Source organism: Suricata suricatta, chromosome 16 (assembly GCF_006229205.1).
Source record: "Suricata suricatta isolate VVHF042 chromosome 16, meerkat_22Aug2017_6uvM2_HiC, whole genome shotgun sequence".
Taxonomy (NCBI): Eukaryota; Metazoa; Chordata; class Mammalia; order Carnivora; family Herpestidae; genus Suricata; species Suricata suricatta.
In genome coordinates, this window is record NC_043715.1 from 12,665,305 (window position 1) to 12,689,610 (window position 24,306).

The 24,306-nt window shown below is 44.1% G+C and overlaps 1 protein-coding gene across 1 annotated transcript in view; it reads right to left on the minus strand.

Moving 5' to 3' along the window:
• Positions 1-24,306, minus strand: part of HYDIN (HYDIN axonemal central pair apparatus protein) — a 417,349-nt gene that overhangs the window by 116,676 nt on the left and 276,367 nt on the right. The window contains exons 25-31 of the mRNA XM_029925166.1: positions 14,216-14,353; positions 13,441-13,522; positions 10,351-10,470; positions 9,624-9,833; positions 7,369-7,506; positions 5,804-5,981; positions 3,981-4,102 (exon numbers count right to left, since the gene is read on the minus strand). Of these exons, the coding sequence (XP_029781026.1) occupies positions 3,981-4,102; positions 5,804-5,981; positions 7,369-7,506; positions 9,624-9,833; positions 10,351-10,470; positions 13,441-13,522; positions 14,216-14,353 (988 nt within the window). The remainder of the gene's footprint in view (positions 1-3,980; positions 4,103-5,803; positions 5,982-7,368; positions 7,507-9,623; positions 9,834-10,350; positions 10,471-13,440; positions 13,523-14,215; positions 14,354-24,306) is intronic.

A 24,306-nucleotide genomic window follows, 5' to 3' on the forward strand; every position in this document is an offset into this window, starting at 1 on the left:
TCTAGAACATGCATTCTCAATGTGGTCAAATCACCTAAGAGGGGAAAAAAATTGCTTCATGGAGGGGTGAATGAAAAAAATTTAGAAATTATAATGATTTATGGCATTCCAAAAGACTACAGTACATAAACAGATATCCAGTATAGTTGTGGTATTAAACTTTTCACAGGGGTGTTGGGTAGGGTAAAGAAACTGGTACATCTCTATCATGGAATACTGCTCAACAATGGAAAGGAACAAACCATTGATATTGCTGGATCTCAATGGCATTATGCTCAATGGGAAAAAAAAGCGCCAGTCTCAAAAGGTTACATACTGTGTAATTCCATCTATAGAATATTCTTGAAATAACGAAAGTATAGAGATAGAGAGCTATCGTGCTTGGCAGGTGTAGGGGCTAGGAGATCGGTGGGCGGTGGCTATGAAGGAGTAGCTTATAAGACCAAATATAGAGGAAAAACAAGAGCCTTTATTCTCGTTGGTGAAAATAAGGGGAGAGGCATCTCCCCACTCCTTTTTCTTAGAACGATTACTTTAGAAAATTTGTAAGTTCTTTCTCTGTTCTTTTGGAAATGCTTATAAATCTGGGCAGCTTTATAATTCAGGAGTATCTTCCTCAAGGCCTTGGGAAGCTTCTCTTTGACATGTGATCTCCCAGTTTCTGTGAGAGGCTAGGAGCCTGACTTCAGAGGGCCCGGCCATACAAACATGAGAGGTCTCCCTCTGGGTAAAGCCAATTGTCCAATACAGATGGTCACCTCAATTAGCATGTGCATTTAGAATGAACTATGCAGGGGCCCCTGGGGGGCTCAGTCGGTTGAGCGTCTGGCTTTGGCTCAGGTCATGATCTCATGGTTTGTGGGTTCAAGCCCCGCATCGGGTTCTGTGCTGACAGCTCAGAGCCTGGAGCCTGTCTTTGGATTCTGTGTCTCCCTCTCTCTCTGCCCTTCCCCTGCTCATGCTGTCTCCTTCTCTCTCAAAAATAAATAAAATATTAAAAAAAATAGAATGAACTATGCAGTGACGGATGGTGCTGCCAAGTGCTCTTTCTTCAGGACGACTTATAGTGAGTTCTAGTTCTTACTTAAGGACTAGTTGATGTTCACCTGGAGAACATGGATGTTAATGGGTTTTATCTGTTTGGCTGAATACAGGCTAAGATTCCTTTCTGTCTTTGCGGTTTCTTAGCAAACTGCCTGTAACATGGATCGCATTCTGGTTTAATGCCTATTCAATAATAAAATTGTTTTCTTTCTCTTCTGCTTTGTGGAGGTATTTTCTGGGCTGGAAGGAGATTTTGTTTTTTATTCTGTTTCCTCAACAAGCACAAGGGATCTCTGTGGTGATGAAACAGTTGTGTATCTTATTTGTGGTGGGAGTTATATAAACCTACGTATGCAAAACATCACACACACACACACACACACACATAAAGTGAGTATATAAAATTGAAATCTGAGTAAGCTCTGTGGCTGGTACCAATGACTGCTTCCTGGTTTTGATGTACTATAGTTATGTAAGATGTTACCTGTGGAGAAAACAATTTTTTTGTAACTTCCTGTGAATCTATCATTATTTCAAAATAAAAAGTTAAAAAAAATAACATCAAACTCTTCAAAGAGATTATGTTTTTTATATATAATACAAATATTTCATGGGATACTAGGGAAAAAAACGTCTTGGGAGGTGGTAGTGAAAAAAGGTTGAGAAATATTGTTTCAGAAGACTCAAACCATAAGTCTGGGGCCCAGGAGGAAGGTTAATGTATGGAGTGGCTCGTAATGAGACCGAGGGAAGTGGTGATGCAGTGGGAGAGGAGTGTGCGTCACCTACAGGTGTCTGCGGTCGCAGGTGGAGCCCTGCCTGTGCAGGGGACCGGCTCGCTCTGCCTCTGCCTTCATCCCATTCACAGAAGCGCCCCCCCCCCACTCCCCTCCCCAGGTCTGCCAGAGACAGGGGTGCTAAGGCTCCGCTCAGGAGCCACTTAGGAATGTGGTGAGCAGGGCGGGGGTCACACTGCTGCCCCTTAAGGACCTCTGGGGGGCCCAACGGGAGAGGACAGAGGTTAAGAACATGGTTTTAGGAGTTGGACAGGCCTGGATTCAAATCATGGCTCCTCTGCCTACCTTAGGGCCTGTAGTTCACTTCCCCAAGTTCTATAAAACGGTAAAATTAATGAAATAATAATGTAGGTCAGTAGCATGACACAGGCCTGGACAGCAGTTCAATAAATGATAGCTCGTGTTAGTAATTATGATCAACCTTGGAGCTAAGGTGCACTTTCCACTTCTGCAAAAGTAGTCATTGCTGGTGACTCTTGGGGCTCCCAGTCGCCCCAGTGTCTTAACCAGTCTGAGGGCTCTCTAGCCCCTAGTCTATGGTCTTCTCATGACCATATTCTCATGCACATTTGCATTTTAAAAGATGAGCACAGGGAGGGGCACCTGGGTGGCTCAGTTGGTTGAGGGGTGGACTGCGGTTCTCAGTGGTCATGATCTCCTGGCTGGTGAGTTGGAGGCTCGCTGCAGTGAGTGCAGAGCCAGCTTTGGGATCCTCTGTCCCCTTCTCTCTGCCCCTCCCCCACGTGTGCTCTCTCAAAAATAAACAAACATTTAAAAAATAAAAGATGAGCACAGGGCGAAAGCAGGCTTTATGGTCAGGAATGGACTAGTAAGAGAAGAATTTCAGGGAATTGGTGAGGGAAGACATTTTGGGATTTTGCTTTCACTTTCCCCTGGGGGGGACAGCCTTTATTTAAAAGCTGGGACACTCTCTCCTTCCAGAGACCAACTCTTGGCTTGGCTCCCACCTTGGAGGCATGATGCTGCACCTCTTGAGCGGCGCCCTCCCCCACTTAGGTGTTGGGGACCAGAGGGCTCTATTCTGAGTCCACGCTCTCCCCTGCTCACTCAGCACACTTCCCAGGGAATCTCACCATTTTCTGCGATCACAATGGCCATCTGGTGACTCAAAGCACTTTCTCCGGCCTCTCTCTCTCCTCAGGTCCCTAGCCTGTGGGGCCAGCTCCCTGTGGGAGCCGCAGTGGATGGTGCTCAGATATCTCGTGCATAATAACAAACCTTCAGAACTCAGGTCCCTTCCTCCTCTCCCCCCAGACTCGCTTCTCCTCGTGAGTTTCCCATCTCATTCCTCCTCCTCCTTACTTTGTCCTTCAGGCAAGACACTTGGGGTGCGGGTCACCTCTGCCTCACCCCCACATCCAACCAATCCCTAATCACTGACCACTCCCCCTCCAGAGTATTTCTTGAATCTACTTGACTCTTTCCACCTTCTCCGTTACTAACCTTGTCGCCACCGCCACCATCTCTCATCCAAAGTTACTCCATCAGGTTTTATTTTTTTATTTAAATATTTTAATAGTTTATTGTCAAATTGGTTTCCATACAACACCCAGTGCTCTTCCCCACAAGTGCCCTCCTCCATTACCATCACCCCTTTTCCTCTCCCCCTCCCCCTTCAACCCTCTGTTCGTTTTCAGTATTCAATAGACTCTCAAGTATTGCATCCCTCTCTCTCCCCAACTCTCTTTTCCGCTTCTCTTCCCCCTGGTCCTCCGTTAGGTTTCTCCTGGTCTCCTGTTAGACCTATGAGTGCAGGCATATCAGTTTTTAAAAACTGAGCACATCTCAGCACATCTCCTCCTGTCTCACCCCCCCCCCCCAAAGCTCCCGAGAGCTTCTCCAGGCTTCACAAGGCAGCCAGAGAGATTTTTTAAAGATGCAGTTCGGATTACCCCAGCCCGCACTTGAAACACTTCAGTGACTTGCTTGCTCAGAATAAAGTTCAAAACCCTTAATTAGGCTCACTAGGAGGCTTCTTACCTTTCCCCGTTCTTTGTTCTAGCTATAGTTTCTTCTCCTTTCCGTTCCTCAGAGAGACCGTGTCCTTCTTGCCCCTGGGTCTTTGCACATACCATTCTTCTCCCACATTCATTCTGTGCAGGGTGAAGTGAATCTTACCTCAGAAGATTCACCATCAGGCAAGTCCTCAGTTATCTCTAAGTGATCAGGTGTTTCACAGTTGTGGTCTTTTCTTAGGTTTTTTCTGGCCTGATTCAAGAAGGCTTCATACTTTTCATTTCCTGTGGGATTGAAAGGAGAAAGCAATCAGGATAGTTAGAAATATATGAATTATGTATGCCTACAACACAGACTGTCTGCTTAGGGTCCATGAAGTCAGAAGAGGAGTGAACTTTTTGGCGCTTTACCTGCCATGTTTTCTCTGCCTCAGAGGGTGACATAGTTCGTGAGTGAGTTCAGTTTGTAACAGAGACTCCACTGAGTTTAATGAGATTATGCTTTATGGAGCTACCAGCTGGTTTGCAAGAACTTGATGGCAGTAACATCCTAAGTCCCGCGTAGATCCTGGCTTCCTTGATGCTTTCCTGGCTCTAGTACTGAATGATGCATGACCTGGGCGTGCCTTCTGTGCTGGACACACCCACATGGCCGGTCATCATTTAAGTGACTTCGCATGTTTGTTAAGTCCCAGTAAGCTAAAGGACTATATCTGCAACTCTACCTATAACTAAACAAGCTCCAGGCCCCCAAATCAGGGAAGCAGGCAATCAGTGGAAAGATTTCAGACATTCAAGTTCACCAGTAAGTCAGTGCAAATTTGAATGCGAGAGGGACGAGGTAGGCAGAGAAAATAAAGTGCCTACTATGCAGCCATAGAAAGCATTATACTTGTGATGAGCGGGAGCACGGGAGACCCAACGAATTCGGAACTAATAATATTCAGATCTCAATTCTTCAAAAGCCCTCTGCTGGCCAAACATGTCTACTGTCTTCATAAGGCCAGCCAGGCACCTGCTTTTCAACCAAGTGGCAAAGACTTTCCTTCCTGACAATTACATATAGAGCTGGACTAACTTGTGGCGGGCTGGAGCCCTAGATGCTAGATGGTGTTAGATTTACTATTATTTGTCTTGTAGTTTTAGGGAGCAATTAGGATGTAATGGATGATCATCAATAGGGGAGCCAGTGACTTTGGGGATCAGGGGAGGAGGAAAGGCTCAGTGCGAGGGCTTAGTCCGAAGCTACCTGTGGAAAGCAGATTTCAAGGAGCTCAAAGGACTCACAAAGGAGAGGGAGAACTTTTCTTAACCCTCGTCCTGTATCCCACGATAGGAAGAAAGAGCCAGAGAGTTCATGGCCATGAGAGCTGCTCAGTTGAGTTTTGGGATCTGCCAAGATGAGTCTTCTGATACACAGGGATGGCTCCAGGGGCTAGATGTTACCAGAAAACCTTTGGCTAAGCATGTACACAGACAACTAATAAAAGTCTAGGTTAGCCCGCAGACCATGTGATGCCAAAATAAGGAAGGGGTCAGAACCTTGGTTGCCTTTCTGTACAGTTTATATTTTACAAATTCTACTCCTTGGAGTAAAATCAGCCTTCGCCTCTCATGATCATCTGTGAGTGTGCCATGGCAAGGACAATTCAGGGAGAGACCGTAGCTGGAAGGAACATGTGCTGGAGGAAAAGGCCTTTTGAAGTGCAACTTTCTAATCCTTCTATACGTAATTCAGTGATGGTAAAATTGGCCAGGGGTCTTAATTTGGGACTGCCATGGACCACAACCTGTCTCAGTAAACACAGGTCACCAAATCAATTTCAACTTGGTTTTTTTTTCTTTTTAGAATTGAGGAATAACATAAATGGGAACTAGTGAGGACTGCCAAGCAAATCATGTGAGTACCATTCAGCCTTCAAATAAGCAAAGCTAAAATGTACCTTTTGTTCCCCAGAGGGGAAATACAATAGTAGGTAGTAATACCTTGAAGTTTCCTGGGGAGATCAAGGCAGATTCGGGGAAAGATTCCCTCTCCACGCAGAGTAATATCTTCTGGGTCCAGGTGGGCAATCTGTATCTGGAAACTCCTTTGAAAGACCTCAGGTACTCCGGGTAAGTAATAAACCTTCAATACTTGCTCTTTATGTGAACTGATAAAACCCTACACAACAGAAAGACCAGAATGCTAATATTTATGATGGACTCCTGCTTCTGGAGATTTAATAGACTAGACAGTCCCACAGGCCTCTTGTGCTAATTATTCTCTATTCCCACTCCTCCCCCGAGATTAATGCCTACGAAGCTATGAGAAAATGACAAGTAAACAGTAGAAAAATAGGTAGTATATGTGAAAAAGTAGTTCATAAGAGAGGAAATATGAATGCCAAATAAGTGCAGTAAAAGGTGCTCATCCTTGTACGCAATCTGGGAAATGAAACTAGGACCATAATGAAAGTTTTTAAACCACATATTGATAAAATTTACTAAATTTTGGCGAGAGTATGTAAACACCTCATGGGCATGCCAATGGGGGAAAAACACTGTGAAAACCTTTTAGCACTGTCTTGTCAAATTAAATATCTGCATAGCCCATGACCCAGAAATTTCACTCCTGGAAAATTTCCTAAGAAGAATGCTTTCATTTGTAGATAAGGAGACGGGTACAAGAGTATTTGTAGCAGCATTGTTTCTACCAGCAAAATTTTAGGGGGAATATTCCCAAATGCTTTGACAGGAAAAGGAAAAATTGCTTTCAATATAATTATGGAGGGGATATTATTTAATAGTGAAAATAAATGAACTATAGCTACATGCGACAAGGTGCACTATTCTTAGAAACACAACACTGGATGAGAAAAGCAAAATAGAAAAAATTACATTACTGATGCCATTTCCATAAAACTCAAGATAAAGTAAAATCCCATAAAACAAACTTTCTAAGTTTTGGGATCAAGTATATTTGTTTTGCTTGCCACGCAATGCTATCCCCAGTGCAAGGGAAATGCCTGGTCATAGTAGGTGCTTAAAAGTTTTAGTAAATTAATAAACTAAAAGTACTCTGTTTAAGGATACATACATGTGGAATAAAAGTGTTTATTTATTTATTTATTTATTATTTTTTTAAAGTGTATGTTTAAAAAGGATTGATAAAAACAAGTGGGGAGGAAGCCCTTGGCTTTAAGGACTTACGAGGGAAGTGCAAGGACAGAAGTGGAAATAAACCACTCTTACGATCATGAAAAACAATCCCTGGGGTTATATTGTCTTGTTCACAGTGGAGCTCCTGGAGCCTGCACGGTGTCTGGCTAATGCAGGATTCAGTAAATACTCGCTCAATAAATGAGTAAAGTGCTTGAATTTATTATTACTAATAATAGTATTATTATTGACTTCTGAGAACTTTATTTTTAGTTAAAAAAATCACACCCATCATCCTGGCAGTGAATGCTTAGTATAATCTCATGTGCCACAGGGTTGTAGCTTGCAGGGTTGAACTTGGGTCCCTCCTACTACTGTCACATGACCGTTGTAGGCAGAAGGCTACTTACGGAGACAGGCATGATTAGGGGCACTCCGGGCAGAAGGTTGTCTGGTGAAGACAGGTGGTCTGTCAGCACCTTGAACTCAAAGCCAACTTTCCCAGTGTTCTTCAGCGTGATTTCATTCTCTGTGACCTGGTCAAACAGCTTGAAAGGAGAAGAGTGATAGCTATCAGCCGGCCTTTGGGATGCTACTATCATCCTAGCAAAGGCGGGTGGACAGATACGCGTCACACACAGAGATTTCATCTTCCCTGATACAGATGCTGGCCAATCGACATTTCACTAGCGTCAAAAAGTGCCCTCTGGAGCTGGAGGAGCACTGGACCCTGGAGACCTGGCTCTGTGTTAGCTCTTCCAACAACGAGTTTAGGTTAGTAGGGCCATGTGTGGGGTGTTCTAACCCTCTTTAAAAGTAGGCTTTCCTATACTAATATTTTTTTTTGTTTTTTTTTGGGGGGTAAGATTTGAGTCAAAATTAGAATTTTCTATTTATATGGAGAGAAGTAGTAGGTAAGACATGTTCTTTTTCCTGAGATTTTACTGACACAATTCAGCCACTGAACAGCAGGCCCAATAACCACAAAATGAGGCCACTTCGGGGGTACTTAGGATAAGCTAGAGTAAGGACTGGCTGCTTCAAATAATACACTCTGAGCTGAGCCAGAACCAATTGCCCAGAAGACCTTGGAAATAAGGAATGAAAGGGAATTGTATTTGGTCAACTCAGTGGACAAAGTCTCAATAGGTGGTGGGTGAATTTGCTTTTAGGCACAATTTTTAACCTATAAACACACATGCACACACACAATTCGATAATTATCCATGCAGTAGCTATATAGGAGATATGGTCTATGCGTATATAACACAAAATCTAATTGGTAAAAGAAGATGTACAGACATAAAATTAACAATTATTCCAAATCAAAAATTAGAATGTACATTATATTACGGCAAAGAATACACTTAAACACCAAGATAACACAAGATAAGAAAAAGATAACTAAAGAATAGAGCCGAGTGAATCTTACGGTCTGTGTAGATTTGGGGTTGTCAGAGTGGAGGATGAGAGGGATTATGTAAGAGGAGCATTGAAGAAGGACTGGCATGTATCAGGGTCAGTGGGTAAACCAGTTTGGCCACAAATGAATGAATGGGCTATAATGGGAAACTAAGAGAAATCAAATTTAATGTGTAAGGAGTATCAGTTAATAGAGGGGCTTCAGATCCCCTCACCCAGGAGGAGGAGCTTGGCTCTGATCCAATGGATGACAGAGAAAGGGCCTCATGATTGGAGGCCATCTCTAACCCACGCACAGTATTGACCAGACACTTTAATGACCACAAGCATCTGGTGCTACCCCATTCCTAGCCGATACATGAGAGGTACGGAGGCTTGGAGGGGTCAGGTGACATGCTCAAGGGTACATAGTCATTAGGAAGTCAAACCGGGAAAGCATTGCAGTTCTTCTGACTGCAAAACCATGCTCTTTTCTCAATACTATTTTGCTTCCTAAATGCTGCTGGGGTTAATCGTTGAGGTTGATAGGATGAAAATGCAATCTGGGGAAAATCTATGCGGCAATGCTGTTTAGATGGGTTAGTGGCAGAAGCCACGAGTGCAGTGTGACCCCTTGCTTCCATGGAGTCCTTGGCATCACCTGGGAGCTGGAGAGAAATGTAGATTCTGAGCCTCCACCCTGGACCTCCTGAGTCAGAATCTGGACTGGAATAAGACTCCCAGGTGATCCGTAAGCACTTGATGGTTTGGGAAGAACTGCCCTCGTATCTGTATCTTAGCAATGGCTTGATGAACCCCTGGGGTGTGACAACTGCAGTGGCCACGGGAGGGAAAGCTGACACAGAGGGGTCCTGTTTGATGAATCAGCTAACCCGGATGCTTGGAGGATGTGGGGAGGTGAAGGGAAGGGTGCAGAGGAAAACGCTTGGAGACTGCAAACTCAAGGGACCGAGAAGTGGTAGTGCTATTGAAGAAACAGGACAGGTTGATATGGGCTTCTGGACTGAGAGAGGGAAGATGCAAGTTTTACTATCTAACATGCTGAATTTCAGGAGACAGAAAAGCAAGTTAAAATTCTGACAAACAGTTGGCAGTAGGATGATTAGGGTTAGGGAGGCGGGTCAGGGATCAAGGTTAGAGGTGGTGCTGAGACTGAAGATCCAGGGCTCTAGGACAGGTGAGAAAACAGGACTGTGTGTGTGTAAGGCAAAACCAGGAGATCCCCTCCCTGTGGTGGGCATACCTGTAATCCATAGTTAATATCCTTGGTGTGCAAAGTGTAGCTGATCAGGGATGCCTCTCCCCTCAGCATTATCTCATAGGTGGGCCCTCCTTCCACTTCACACAGGGCTTTAGCCTGTGCAGTGATGTCACAGTGTCCGTAGAAGGTGAATGATACCTGGTGGCTGCTGCGTGGCTGCAGCACTCCACAGAGGGGCAGGATATCGAACACCTGCGGAGAAAGTCGTTCTGTGGGAGAGCCTCAGTCGGGGTGAAGGGGCTGCAGAGGGCAGGTTCAACTTCAGTCAATTTACAGATTAATTCCCGACTTGTTTGCCTCACGAAAGGTGCCTAGCCTATACATGATGGTAATGAGGGGAAGAGTGGCCCGGTACGATTTAGCTTGTTATTTTTTGTTAATAGTTTATTGTCAAATTGGTTTCCATATAACACCCAGTGCTTCTCCCCACAATGCCCTCCACCATGACCATCACCCCCTTCTCTCCATCCCCCTCCCCCTTCAGTTCAGGGCAGATACCATATGTTTGCACTCGTAGGTCTAACAGGAGAAACCTAACAGAGGATCATAGGGAGAGGAAGGGGGAAAGAGAGCTGGGAAGAGTGAGGGACACAAATCATGAGAGACTATTTATATACTGAAAACAAACCCTAGATTTCTAACTCAAGGCAGATGTGCAGTGAGAGGAGTTAGTATTATCTGACTTTAGGGCCCATGAGGTGTTACTTACTTCTTCTACCCCAATGGGAACCATTTCTTCCCGGTTAAACCTCCATGGGGGTTCTTGAAACTCCACCTGGATCTGGCTTGGGTCTATTCTTTTTGTTTCAGCAGAGTCAGGTTTTAATCCCTAGAAATCAGAGGAAAAGCTAGCAAGCATTCACAACGGGTTATTAGGGTGCTCCTCCCCACCAGCGACAGAAAACTGATGTAAGTTGTCTATACCTGTAAAATAGTACATTTTTTTTCTTATGGAGATAACTGGACAAATATATATGTACAATGATGTTTTCTGCAGCATTACTTATAGAAGCAAAATATACGTACAAGGATGTTTTCTGCAGCATTACTTACAGTAGCAAAACTTTGGAAGCAAACTAAATGTCTAGCAATAGGGGACCACTTTAAATGGAGTTGAGTAGGGAGTGCCTGGGTGGCTCAGTCCACTAAGTGTCTGACTCTTGCTTTTGGCTTGGGTCATAAGTCTCTGGTTTCATGAGTTCAAGCCCTGCGTTGAGCTCCATGCTGGTGGTGCTGAGCCTGCTTGGGATTTTCTCTCTCTCCCTCTGTCTCTCTCTGTTCCTCCCCCGCTCAAGCTGTCTCTGTCTCTCTCAAAGTAAACTTAAATAAACAAACAAACAAACAAACAAATAAATAAATGGAGTGTGTGTCGGTCCTCTGTCTATGGAGGTTGGGGCAGTATATGTATATTTAGGGATTGGGAATTGTATGAGCATCATATTATTGAGTGAAAAAGCAGTTCCATTTATGTAAAATGACATATGTCCATGTATCACATCTGGAGGTATAAGTGTGTGTAAATTCATTCAGAGATTTGAGTATGCAAATAGAGTTACTGAGAGGTTGCTAAAATTTCAGTGTCTCTTTTTCATAAATGGTAGGATTTTGAGGATTTTTGCTTTCATTTTTCTGTATTCTTTTTAAAAAATGTTTTTAATGCTCTACGCTCAGAGCATGAGTGGGGGAGGGGCAGACAGAGAGGGAGACACAGAATTCAAAATGGGCTCCAGGCTCTGAGCTGTCAGCACAGAGCCTGATGAGGGGCTCAAACTCATAAACTGTAAGATCATGACCTGAGCTGAAGTGGGAGGCTTAAGTGATTGAGCCACCTAGGCGCCCCTCATTTTTCTCTATTCTTGACTCTTCTATGACAAATCTCTTTGAAAATAGAAAGAGAAAGTTAACATTTAAAGGTATTTTATATACATACATATAGTCTTAAAAAATTGGAAAATATAGAAAGCTTCCAAGAGAGAAATCCAAATAAATTACTAAGTTATATTGTGTATATATGTATGTGTGTGTACAATGTGTTTCTATAAGGCTATGTATTTGTATTCTAATTTTTCAGTTGATATGAGTGCTGCTTTTCCATAAATATTCTTCACAAGCATTATCTAAAATACTTTTTAAAAATAGAACATGTACCTGATAGATACATGAAAAGATGCTGAACATCAATTATGTAGATCCAAACCACAATGAGATATACCCTCACACCTGCTAGAATGGCTAAAGTAAAAAAACACAAGCAGCCACAAGTGTTGGCGAACATGTGGAGAAAAAGGAACCCGCATACATTGTCGGTGGGAATGCAAAATGGTGTAGACACTGTGGGACATAGTATGGGAGTTCCTCAAAAAATTAAAAATAGAATTACCATATAATCCAGTAATTCCACTACTGGGTATCTACCCAAATAATATGAAAACCTTAATTTCAAAGGATGTATGCACGCCTCCTATGTTTACTGCAGCATTATTTACAATCGCCAAATTATGGAAGCAGCCCAAGTATCCCAATGGGTAAAGAAGACGTGCTATATACATACAATGGAATGTTGAGCAAAAAAAAAAAAAAAAAGAATGAAATCTTGCCAGTTGCAACATCATGGAGTATAATGCTGAGATAAGTCAGAGGATGACAGATACCACATGATCTCACTCAAAGATAGAATTTATGAAAAAAGCAAATGAACAAAGAAAAAGAAGAGATAAGCCAAAAACAGACTCTTAAGTATAGAGGACAAACAGATGGATACCAGAGGGAAAGCTGGTGGGGAGATGGGTGAAATAGGAAATAGCGATTAAGAGGACATTTATTGTGATGAGCCCTAAGTAATATACACACTTGTTGATTACTATATTGTAGACCCAAAACTAATATAACACCATATATTAACTATACTGGATAAAATAAAATAATAAAAATAGAACATTTGTTTTTTTACTTAATATATCAGAGATTGCTTTAAATCAGTGTTACAGAACTTCCTCATTTTTAAAGAAAAGATTTTAAGTATTGCCTAGTGCAGACACAAGTCAGCCTCCTATTGATGGAGTCAAGTTTCCAATTTTTCTTGCTTTTACCAACAAAGCTGCAGGACGCAAGGAGACTTCCGTGTCTAAGTGCACGTAAAGATAGATCTGGAGAATGGTATCCTAGCAGAGGGAATGTGCATTAGATTCTGATATACTCCCCAAACTATATGCCACAGAGGCTATGACAATTCACAATCCTACCTACAAAGTATAAAAATGCTCGCTTACCCCCTGCTCGGCCACCATTGAGACAAACCTTGCTTTAAAAGATTGCATATTATCATGCATGTACAGCAATTTATTTTTCCAATTTTTCTGCTATTTCTAAAGTGTTGGGACAAACATCTTTGTACATAAATTTTTATATCTCCAATGATTTCCTTAGGCCATCCTTCTAGGAGGAGAATTTAGGGGTATGAATTTTTAAACTCCCCTGATCTCCCCTTTGTTTTTACTGTGGAATTACGGAGGAAAACCTTTCTTCTCTTGTAGCCTCTATCTGGGGGCTGGGAAGAGTGCCGAGGTTTAGAGGTAACTGGCTCTTTCATTATAGAGAAAAATCTATGTGCTGAGATGTCTGGCTCTCACTGGGGTATTGGCTCTGGGGGTGTTTGGTTGGGAAGAGACCTGGATAAGGTTCCACAGCCTCACCCGACCCAAACTTCAAGCCTTGCACTTGTCACCGCTCCTGACTCTGCTTTTGTTTTTCAGAAAGGACCCTTGGCTTGCTAACCCATCCCATGGAGAGGAAACTGTACATTGGAGATGGTCATGATGGGTGTTTCTGCTTTTTTGTGTTGTCTTTCTTCAGGCCTGACATCTTCATCCATGAGGATAGTCCTGGGGAGTTGAACAAAATGTGGAGAATCACTCATACGGCAACCATCCTAACACAGCTTCAGCTACATCACTGCTCCAGCTTCTTTCCCTCTACTCTACCCCAGGGATAAGTGGGGATCTCACTCAAAGCATGGTTTTTTCACAAGGTCAGCCGGTTGGTGCTGTTATTCCCTGTCCCCAAACATGGAGTCGAGGGCATCAGGTTAGTCAATTTTCCACAGACTCTAATCCTTTCCTGGCAAACCCAGGAATGTCCAAATTACAAAAAGTTCTGGGAAGCTCTAACAATGCTTCAGGCAATTTTCTGTGTCTCCAGCACTCAATGTTAAGTTTTATTATTTACTAGGGCATTTTACTGTGAGGATATACTGTTTGGTCAATTGTCTATGCTTTTCTGCTTGCTACCCTTGACCCCACCCTGGCTGCCAACCCTGGACAGATGGAGAGGGTTATGTGATAGGAAGGGCTTAGTCCTCCAGGAATCAGGAGGCTATGACCTCCTGAGAGTAGAGAAGCTCTTCAACTCTACTTCAGATGCACAGTCTAAGGCCCCACACACAGAAGTCACTCACTAAACAGTTGACTAGTGAGCTGCTAGATGAATAAATAGGGATGGGCTTGAGAATGTAAGTCAGTGTAGAGAAAAAAAATGTTATTTTAAAAAATCCATTCTGGCCTTGCATTTGCACTTACTTAACAAAACCACTTAGCTCCATCTCGGAGGACTCTGTTACTGGCATTGCTGGAGAGCTGGCAGAAGCTGAGGTCACTGGGATGGATTCCACTTGGGACAGGGCGGCACTGTCGGGCTTCCTTGGCCACGATGCAAACCTACAAAAGCAGGGTGGACGCAGTCACACATCAACTTTTGCAAATTGGTGCTCAGTGTGCTCTCAGCTTCTAAGGCTGAGCTCCAAAGAAATCCTAGACCAGGCAGGTCTACAAGGAGCTGCCCTACACCATCCCTTAGACTTACTTTGTTCAAATCTTAGGTTTCACTTTCTCCTAAAAAGTTTCCTCACCACTGTCCCCCAGTCTGGGTTCAGTGACTCAGCTCTGAGGGCCTACAGCCCCTGGGCTTCCTCTTCGCACTTATTTTTCCTGTCCCTGCTGGACAGTGAGCTCCCTGAGGACCTGTACCTAATATGGCATCGAATACAGTGCCTGGCCCGCACGAGGCACTCAGGCATGCTTATGAACGCATAAATGATCAGGGATTCTGAGCCCACCTGGGCACCCAGAAAGCAGGGCACCAGACAAACACCCCTCTGCTTTATATTACTGTGGGTTAGATATGCTTACAGTTTCATATAAATGGAATCAAAAATATGTACTCTTGTGTCTAACTTCTTTTGCTCAGCATAATGTTTTCAGATTCATTTATGTTTTTTTAAGGAGCAATAAGTAGTCTGTTTTTTTTTTTAATCATTGATCAGTATTCCATGGTATGGATGACTCATGTGTTTATCCATCTTCTTTTTGATGGACAACGTGGCTGTTTCCAGATTTTAATACATGAATACAGTTGCTAAGAACATTTGTGTACAAGTCTCTGCATAGATGTATTTTTTCATTCCTGCTGAGCCAATTCCTGGGAAAATAATTGCTTATTTATATGTATTTTTAAAATTATAGGAAACTCCCAAACATTCTTCCAAAGTGGTTTCACTCCATTTAACACCACCTTCACAGCGAAGCGGGGAGCTCTGGAGGGCCCGCAGCCTCGTGTGCACTTGGTGTTCAGTCTTTTAAATTTCAAGTTTGAACCATTCAAGCATGTCGTTCACTAATAGGCTTATTTTAAGGGAAAATCATATATCATTGCTATATATTAAAACCCAGTTTTATCCACCATATTTAGAAAAATCAATGTTATTGTTTTCTCACCAGGTGAGGGCTCCGAGCTGAGCCTTGCTTGCTCTTTTTAAGAAGAGAGATCAGTCCAGTTAGCCTTGAGAAAACAATGGGCTAACACCTCACTATGGAATTGTGAGTACTTGGAGGGTGGATCTAAGAGGTTCCCTCTTCACTGCCCCTAATTGCCGAGCGTCTTCTATGTAGAGCATGAGCTCAATATCTGTCTGACTGGTCAGACGGATAGACGGATGGATACATGGATGGCTGAGTGAGAACAGGTAGGCAGCACACAGGGTAACTGGGCTATTTTGTGTGTTTTGTGTCTCAGCCTACCAATAACCAATGTTGTGGGCCAGCCCTTGTGCTTCTTATTATGATTGGACTATGCCCTTTGGCAACAACCATCAGGAAACTTTGAGAAAATAAAAGGTTATTAGTTACAGGACCTGGAAATTGCACGGCACACCTGAGGCCACACAGGGCATCGCAGGTAGAAAGAGAGCATGGGCCTAGGTTTTGCTTTTATTGGGGTGGAGCGGGGAGAGCTAGGGTTTCTTAGGCTCACTATGCACTGGTGAACTTAAAACATAACAACAGGAATTTGAGGTGTGGGGAAGAGAAGAGACAAGTGGCCCAAATGGTCAGTTACCAAAATCAACCAAGATTTCTAAAGGGAGGGAACCTCAGTGTGCTGAGGTGGTCCGGCTCCTCATCTAGTTGTATGGCTGGTAAAGTGTTTATTCGCGATGGCTGCCTCTCAAATTGCGCCTCTTTGAAATGAATGCCTCGGCAGGCACTTCACACACACACACAAAGAACCCCCAGCATCAGGGCTTACACTGCACCCACACCTCCACTCCATCCCCACCCACCCCATCCCCTATGACCTTGGAGAAGAGTGCAAACGGTCTTTTCGCTTTCTTGCATGAGCTTCCATTTGGCTTATTCCAGGCCAGAGGTCTCCAGTTGACATTGCCTCAGGTTGAAACCACACCATTCTGGGCTGAGGACCCATGTCAGGCTGAGTGCTGGGAAGCTCATTAAAATAAACGTTCCTGAACCCTATTCCTGGGTAAATTCTGATTTGGCAGGACTCAGAGAGGGCCCAGGAATTCGATTTTTACCGCCCTACCAGGTGATTCTAATATGCAGCCAGCTTTCGGACCCATGGTGGGTAGGGACGGCAACAAGATGGCTAAGGACTAGAGCTGATAATTAACGTGAGGCCACCTCTCAGCCTCAGCAGCCAGGGACAGTGCCAATCAGCAGAGGATGATTCGGGGCACTCATTAAATCACCCCAGGTCAGCAGAGATGCCTGGGGAGCGTCTGCCAGAGTCGCCCCACACAAGGGCACTCTCTCATCCAGCATTGCACACCCCTGGGATGCTGTGCTGAACTGACGGGGAAAACAAAGCGTATGGGAATATCTGTGAAGGAAAAATTCAAAGCGGTAAAGTGCAGACCTCAGGACAAACAACACCTCAGGTGATAAGGATACCTGGCCAATTGGAAGTGAGAAACAAAGGAGACTGGGAAGGCAGCCTCGTTGCTAACGACTAAGCCACAGGAGAGAGTGAAGCCTCTGTCATAATGAAGGCTTTATCATTAAAACAAAGAAAAATCTGTTCCAAAAAATTGAAATAGAATGTTGGCAGGTTTTTTTTCTGATCAGATTTCATTTTACCCTCAGGAGCAGATGATTGCTTTCCTGTTATGCTGACCCAAACAGGATTAGACTGTTATTTTAAAAAGAGAATATGTAGCAAATAAGAAAAATCGATACTGCTCTGGTTCCAGAGCTACCCACATCACAGTCGCTGGAGGAGCCAGGAGAGAACAGGAGAGAGACCCTGCCATTAGCTGTGACAGACCACGGGAAGGCCAGACACACTGTCCATCAGCCACACTGGTTGGGGCTCAACAGCTTCCCTCGTCACGTTATTTTCCACTCCTGGGTGACTTAGGATCAATACACTTTTTTGTGTGTGTGTTGCAAATCAAAAAAAGTCCACCAGGCTTATTTGCTGTCCCCCCTTCCCTGGAAATAGGGCTGCATCATAATAACCCCCCCTGCCCCCCAACAGGCTTGTGTTTGGGATAAGACTTTATGCTTGGTTCAGATGATATTTGGAGATGGAATGGTGTGTGCTGGCCGCCTGCTGATGTCTGAGCAGGCAGCCGAGGTCTCTGTGGGGGTGGGGGCAGCCTCATAGTAAACATGCAATGACTTCTAATGCAATGATTCACTGGATGTGGATTCTGGGAGTGTCCCTACAAAGGGTGAAAACCATCACTGGCTGGGAAAAAAGGCACGTTTTGTTTGGCTCTTACGCTGTTTTTTTTTTATGTTGTTTAATATGTACATTTAAATTATTGACTATAGCAGTTGCTGTTGGCACACTGTTTCGATCTCCTTCACTAGGACGATGCACCCCTCACTGGCTGCTGTGGGTGTTAGCTGCACCTTTCTCCAGCTGGCTCTCTGCCAGTTGCCCCCCCTGCCCTGAGCTTCCTTGGAGGTTATGCCCTCCCTCCCATTAGGACCTGAGCTACAGGCCAGGATGGCTAGATGAGGGTGAGGACTCTGAGTGGGATTAACTAACTACTTAGTGGGACTAACTAATATTGCAGAGCTCCCCATGGGCTGAGGCAGATCCCCTAGTTTCCCGCCTTGCCCTGTCTTGTTCTTCTCCCTCTTACAGACTCCCCCCACTGACAGTATCCTTGATAAATCACCTGCCCAAGAATCACCATCTCAGGCTTTGTTTCTAGGGAGACCACTGCAGTATTGTATGATTCCAAAGATAAGAAAGCCAAATATTGCATCAAGGTGACTCAGAGGTGAGTGGGTCAGAGTCAGAGACATAGGAATGGGTATGATTCAGGATACAAATGCTCCAAGAGCAAGACTTGCAGAGTGCACAATGGTTCAGTTCAAGGCCAAGGGGTCAGATGGGCAGGGTTTGAACTCTGGCTTCCCCATTCACACACGATGTGACCTGGGTATTGTTTTAGTGATAGAGCCCTCCTCATCTGATTGAGGCTCAGTACATGGAATGGACTCAGCAGGGTGCCTGGGTCATGGTAAATTTCCAGTGCAGGTGGTCTGCTCTTGTGCTGGGGCTGGTGGCGAACATTTTCCTTGCTGGACTTCAGATGAATTCCCTCTCTGCCTTCCTCACTCCCTTCCCCTTACTCCACTCCTCACAAACCTGCTCCAGATTAGATCAGCCCCTGTTTTCTATTTCTAAATGGAGCAGATGATAATCGTTGCTTTACGTCAAGTTAAAAGTAGGCAAGTCCTTCTGGGCATAAACACAAAGTCCCAGGCACGTTTCCTTATTTATTTATTGCCTGGCTTTGTGGTCTTAAAGTTGCTGAAGCTCCCACGTTGGGAAGCAAACGACAGATGGAGCCTGGCTCAGTGCCTTCCCTGCCAGATCGTTCCAGTTCTGCCACAGGAGAACGGGAAGCAAACTGCACACACACACCCATTATGGAAAACAGCTTGCCTTCGCCCTTTGACTTTACTATGTCCCAGAAGGACTCGAACCGGTCACCGGTGCTAAGGTGAAAGTTGGTGGAACATAACTGAGAAGCTGAAACTCAAGTTACTCAGACCTTAGGGGGTGAAATCATATTTTTACCAAAACAATTTGCAATTGGAGCTTCTAGAAGAGAGGTTCTCCCTGCAGCTATGCATCGGACTCACCTGTGGAACTCTAAGAACAACTGATGCTTGAGCCCCAACTGCAGAGATTCTGATTTACTTGGAATCAGCATATTTAAAAGCTTCCAACCTGATTCTAAAATCCTTTCAAAGCTGAGAACAGTTGACTAAGATGGTGACAAGAAGGTCAGGAAAAGTAGTGGTAAAACACGAGCCCTGCTGTGGTCCGAATGTTTGTGTCCCCCCCAGATTTCATATGTTGGGATCCTAACCTGTAAGACGATGGTGTTAGGAGGAGGGACCTGTGAGAGGTGACCTGGTCATGAGGGCTGAGCCCTCATAACTGGGATTAGTGACCTTCTAGAGGAGAGCCCAGAGAGCTGGCTGGGCCCTTCCACCGTGAGCACACAGCAAATAGACACTATCTTTGAACCACGAAGTAGTTCTCACCAGACACCAAGTGTGTCTCTGTCATCGTCTGGACTTCTCAGCCTCTGAAACTGTGAGACACGGATGTGTGTTGCTTGTAAGCTGGCCAGTCTGTGCTGTTTTGTTACAGCTGTCCAAACAGACTAAAACAGACCCTAATTAAGTAACTGCAGCCAACACTACTCATCACTTCCTCTCCACCAGGTGCAGTATTAAACACTTAATAAGGACTGCCTCGCTAAACCTTCACAGCACCTCAATGAGGCAGATACCGGGCTGGTCCTCAGTCTTCAGGGGACAAAACAGCAGCTCAGAAAGCATCTCAGTAAGTGGCTGAGATCAGTTAGCCTGGCTCCAAAGCTAACACTCTCTTAATAGCTTTGCTGGACAGTCTACCTCATCAGTAGGGGCTTCTCCTTGGTTACTTCTGCTGTGCCGTGCCCATGGCAGTGACTCACAGGTTTTTCATTTTAAAAGTAACTGGAACCCACAACATACAATAAAGAACATACAATATATTGTCTAGAACCTTCCTTTGGACTATGAGGGATCCACTGCAATTGTAATCTAGGTAAGGAGAAGCAAGACACAGTTGACCTTGCCTTGAAGTGACTTCCCACACAGAGTTTTGCTGCAAGGTGTGTAGTGGAGGGAGGTGCCCAGAAGCTCTCTGAAGCTCTCCAGAGGGATTTCTGTGAGAAATGGCCACTTCTACAAAAGCTCCAGCAGGTGTCCCCACTGCTACATACTCTTCGAAAGGCTGAACAGGTAGGTAGGCTATGAAATCTCTCTTATAATCAGTTTCAAAGCCCTTTAGAAATACTTTCAAAACAGGATGGTTTTTTCAAGTTGATTTCTTTTAATGTCTGGTCTTCAGTAGATGTATCTAGCTTTGGGGGATTTTAATTAATGTGAACATGTAGATAAATCAAATAGACTCTTTTTAAGAATCAGATCACTAACTGAACCAAGCAGACATAACCCTAACTCAGGATAGGTTCAAATATGCACTGACGCTTCCACTGATTGTTTTTAGAAGCCAGCTTAGCTCACGCTAAATAACTATGAGGCTGATGCCCTCCACTGGTACTGAGGCACTGGGAAGGTGCCTTAAAAAGAATGAATCTATAATAAGGTAGCCAGAGCTCTTCTGTAACAACATAAAAGCAGGATGAAAAGTTTCCTAACACTCAAAATTGAAATGAAAAACAGCTCAGTTCATTTCTCTATGGGATAACGAACATGGTATCTGATGAAATTGGGCTGACCTGCTGTAAACAGAAGGAGATGTGATCGCTAATGGTGATCACCTTTAAATTAAATATGAAAAGAGCAAAAGGCCCACTCTCTTCAAAGGTCTCCTTCAAAGTCTTGGCCTTGATCTTTTGCAGGCCCACTACAAAGGCAGGAACTTGTTTCTGGAAACCTAGAGATGGCTACAGTCCTCCCATCAGTCTGCTCTGATGGCTAATCTGATCCCCTGGTCAGATAAATTAGCTGGCCCATGATAGCAGGAGAGAAGTTTCTAGATGGGTGGGCTGGGGAAAGCCTGATGAGGGAGGTCCGGGAGGCTTCTAGAGGCATCAGCATGGAGTATAAGCAGGTCAGTGGGAGGCCAACCTCACACTATTCTCTTTCACAAAGGGCTTCATATTTACTAAGAATGTCAGATTTATAATGGATGTGATGTGACATTCATTTTATTATTACAAAATTTGGAAATTTGGCCACAGACATGTACAAAGGAAAGCCACAGGAGAAGACAGTCATCTCTAAACCAAGAAGAGGGCCTAGAACAGATTCTTCCCTCATGCCCTATAGAAGGAACCAACCCTTCCAACCCTTTGATCTGAGGATTCTGGCTTCTAGAACTTTGAGAAAATACATTTCTCTTGTTTAAGCCTCCTAGTCTGAAGTAAACTAGCAAACTAATACAATATAGGAAACTAATATAAACATTCAATGTTCCTTGGAACTTGTGAGAATTCCTGTTAGCTCATCCATACCTTGAAATTAATATATATATGTATAATATATTATATATATAATATATACACACACATATATATTTCCCATTCTATTCCTGGAGATGGAACTGTTTCCCTGCCATTTAAAAACACATTCCCTTTTCTTGGTTAAGGTGGCCACTTTCTTCTTTCTCAGCCTTCTTTGTTGAGTCCTCTAATTTTGCCTACTCTTCAAAGTCCCCTTCTTGGTCCTAGCAGAAGCACAGCCGGCTGACGTGAGAAAGCACACTGCCCCGATATCCCCAGCACCTCATCTGCAGAGTGAGAAGAATAAAGACTGAGGAAGACAAAACCACATATCCACCAAACTTCTTGCTGTTGTCGCTGGACCAAAAAGAACTCAGATTTCCGTCTTCCTGTTTGCCATCCCCTATTCCTGCCAGAAGTTCTTAAATGAAAAGACAGGGCGAAGGGCCATACGGTAATGCCTTGTGAGAAGTTTCTATGACAGAGATTCACAAATCTGTTACTTTTCAGAAAACTCCATCCCTTAAGTCCTGTTTACTGGTATTTCTGAAGGACTATTCCTGTTGCTCACCTGGTGTCACGCGGCACCTTGCTACTCACCAGGTTGTGCTGAAGGGGCCCAGATAACTCTCTACGGTGATTCTTGCTCTATGGCCAGTGGGTGGGAGTCAGGGTACATATTCACGGAGCTTTACTGTAATCTTGTTCAGACCCAGACCCTCTTTCTCCTTCTACCAGCAAATCTGGACTGTTCCTCTCCTCACCCATCAGCACTATCACTTATCCAGTTCCCTGAACTGAAAATCCAGGCACCGACCTTGATATACCCTTTTCTTCCCCCTCATATCCAGTCCCCCAGCAAGTCCCATTCAGTCTTCCTCTCAAATACCTCCCACCTAGCTACAGACCGTGACAGTTCTTACATTTCTGCGGTCCCTGGGACAGCACCTTTATGCATTTAGTTCATTCTCGGGATCTCACTTGTCAGTTTCTCCTTTCCATTTTTTCTCCTGAAGCAAACCCAACAGCTACTCCAACTTGTCTGCTGTCAAATTCTGTTGTTACTTCTTGCCTGGGCCACCTGATTCTTAAGAGGCCAATAAGGTGTCCTTCAAGCAGTTAAAAAATCAAAATGAAAGGTTTTAAAGTGAGGTTCTGCAATGATTCTCTGGTTACAAAGTGTAAAGGAAGAGCCAGCTGAGTTTGGGGTCCTCGCTTCTGAAGTGCAGGGTGGTGGCTGGGCCCCACAAGTGCCTCTCCACTTCTCAGCACACGTTTTCACACATACGTCCCTTCAGAGCCTTGATGGTGAGTGGGGATGAGAACGTGCAAGAACGAATCAGACAAATACCATGACCACGATGGACCACCACATCAACAATGGTTTATCAATTTGTATGGACAGGGATGGGTCTCATTTATCTCTGCAGTATCCACAGCACCTAGCACAACATTTGGATGGAGTATTCACAAAAGGTTAATTTAAATGAAAGATGGACACACAGTAATAAAATATACAGAAAAGGTACTTTCATATGTCAGCAGAAAGCAGTGGTTAAGGCAGGGGCTTTGTAGTCAGCACCCATGTGGTATGTCGGACCCACTGTGCGGGCTCAGTTTCAAGGGGAGACATTAATACTTACCAGGTTTGTTGTAGGACATGAGCTAAGATACATAATGGAATTAGAATTGTGCCTGGCACATGATAAGAACACAATTATGGTTATTTTTATGGTCAAAATTACAGAATCTTCCTCTCATGTTCCTAATATTATCTCTTTATTGGAGATTTGGCCTTATTCTATTGTCTACATGAATTAATTCTGACTTGAGACATATTTTGTTCTGGGAAGCTGTTGAAAGGGGTTTTTCTCATAGTAAAGATGTGGATTTGTTCACTGTGTTGGTGGTCTAATCTGAAGGTTTCAAAGATGGGGATACGATCTTTCATATGAAAGATCAAAGCTGCAGAACCAGTAAATGTGAAGATGCCCATGAAGCTGGTGCTCTGACTCCATGGTCACAGCGTAGCGGTGCTGGGAAAGGTCTCATCATGAGTTGTTTTTCCAGTGTCTGAGGGGCCTATCAGCTTATCATGTCCCTGGGGTGCTGGTAAGGTCCCTCATTTCATAATTAGATGCCCATTTCTTTGGCTCGGGATTTGCAAGAGAAACACACTGTTCTATCAGTCATTGTGCTGGGCATCTTTGCTCTCCGCTACCTGGGATCCAGCTTCCTGTGTCTGCTCAGGTGCCTACATTCCCCTCTGGCAATAAGCCTATCTCTAACTTTCAGCTTAGTCCAGGGGCAACACTGGGTTCCCTAGGCCTTAGTTGAGGGATGGACACAGGAACCAACCAAAGCCAGTGAGTTGCAGCAAAACACTTGCCAGGACTTATTCAGAGAAAAGCCTCTACCTCTTTCCCCCAGACTTGAACCTGGCATATGAGAGCTGGAGCTGCTGGAGCTTCTGAGTCATCTAGCAACAGTGCGTGCAGAACCTGCCAAAGAATGGAGCCGACACAGCAGAGGGCAGAGCGAAGAGATGGTGCGGGAGATACGAGGCACAGTGACACTGCCTGACCTTGGGTTGAGCTGAGCCTGAAGCCCATACTAGACAGTTTCTGTTACATGAGTCAGTGCATTCTATTTTTTTTTAAATATAAGTTAGTTTGAGTCAGGTTTGCTATAAACTAGAACCAAAAAGTTATTATAAAGTCATCAGTATTGAAAACCCATTTTAAAAAGCCAATTTGGCCTGGCAGAGAGTGAAGAGAGCATGAGACCTTGGTGCTGGCAGAGGTAGGGCATCTGGTAGGTTGACTGATGGGC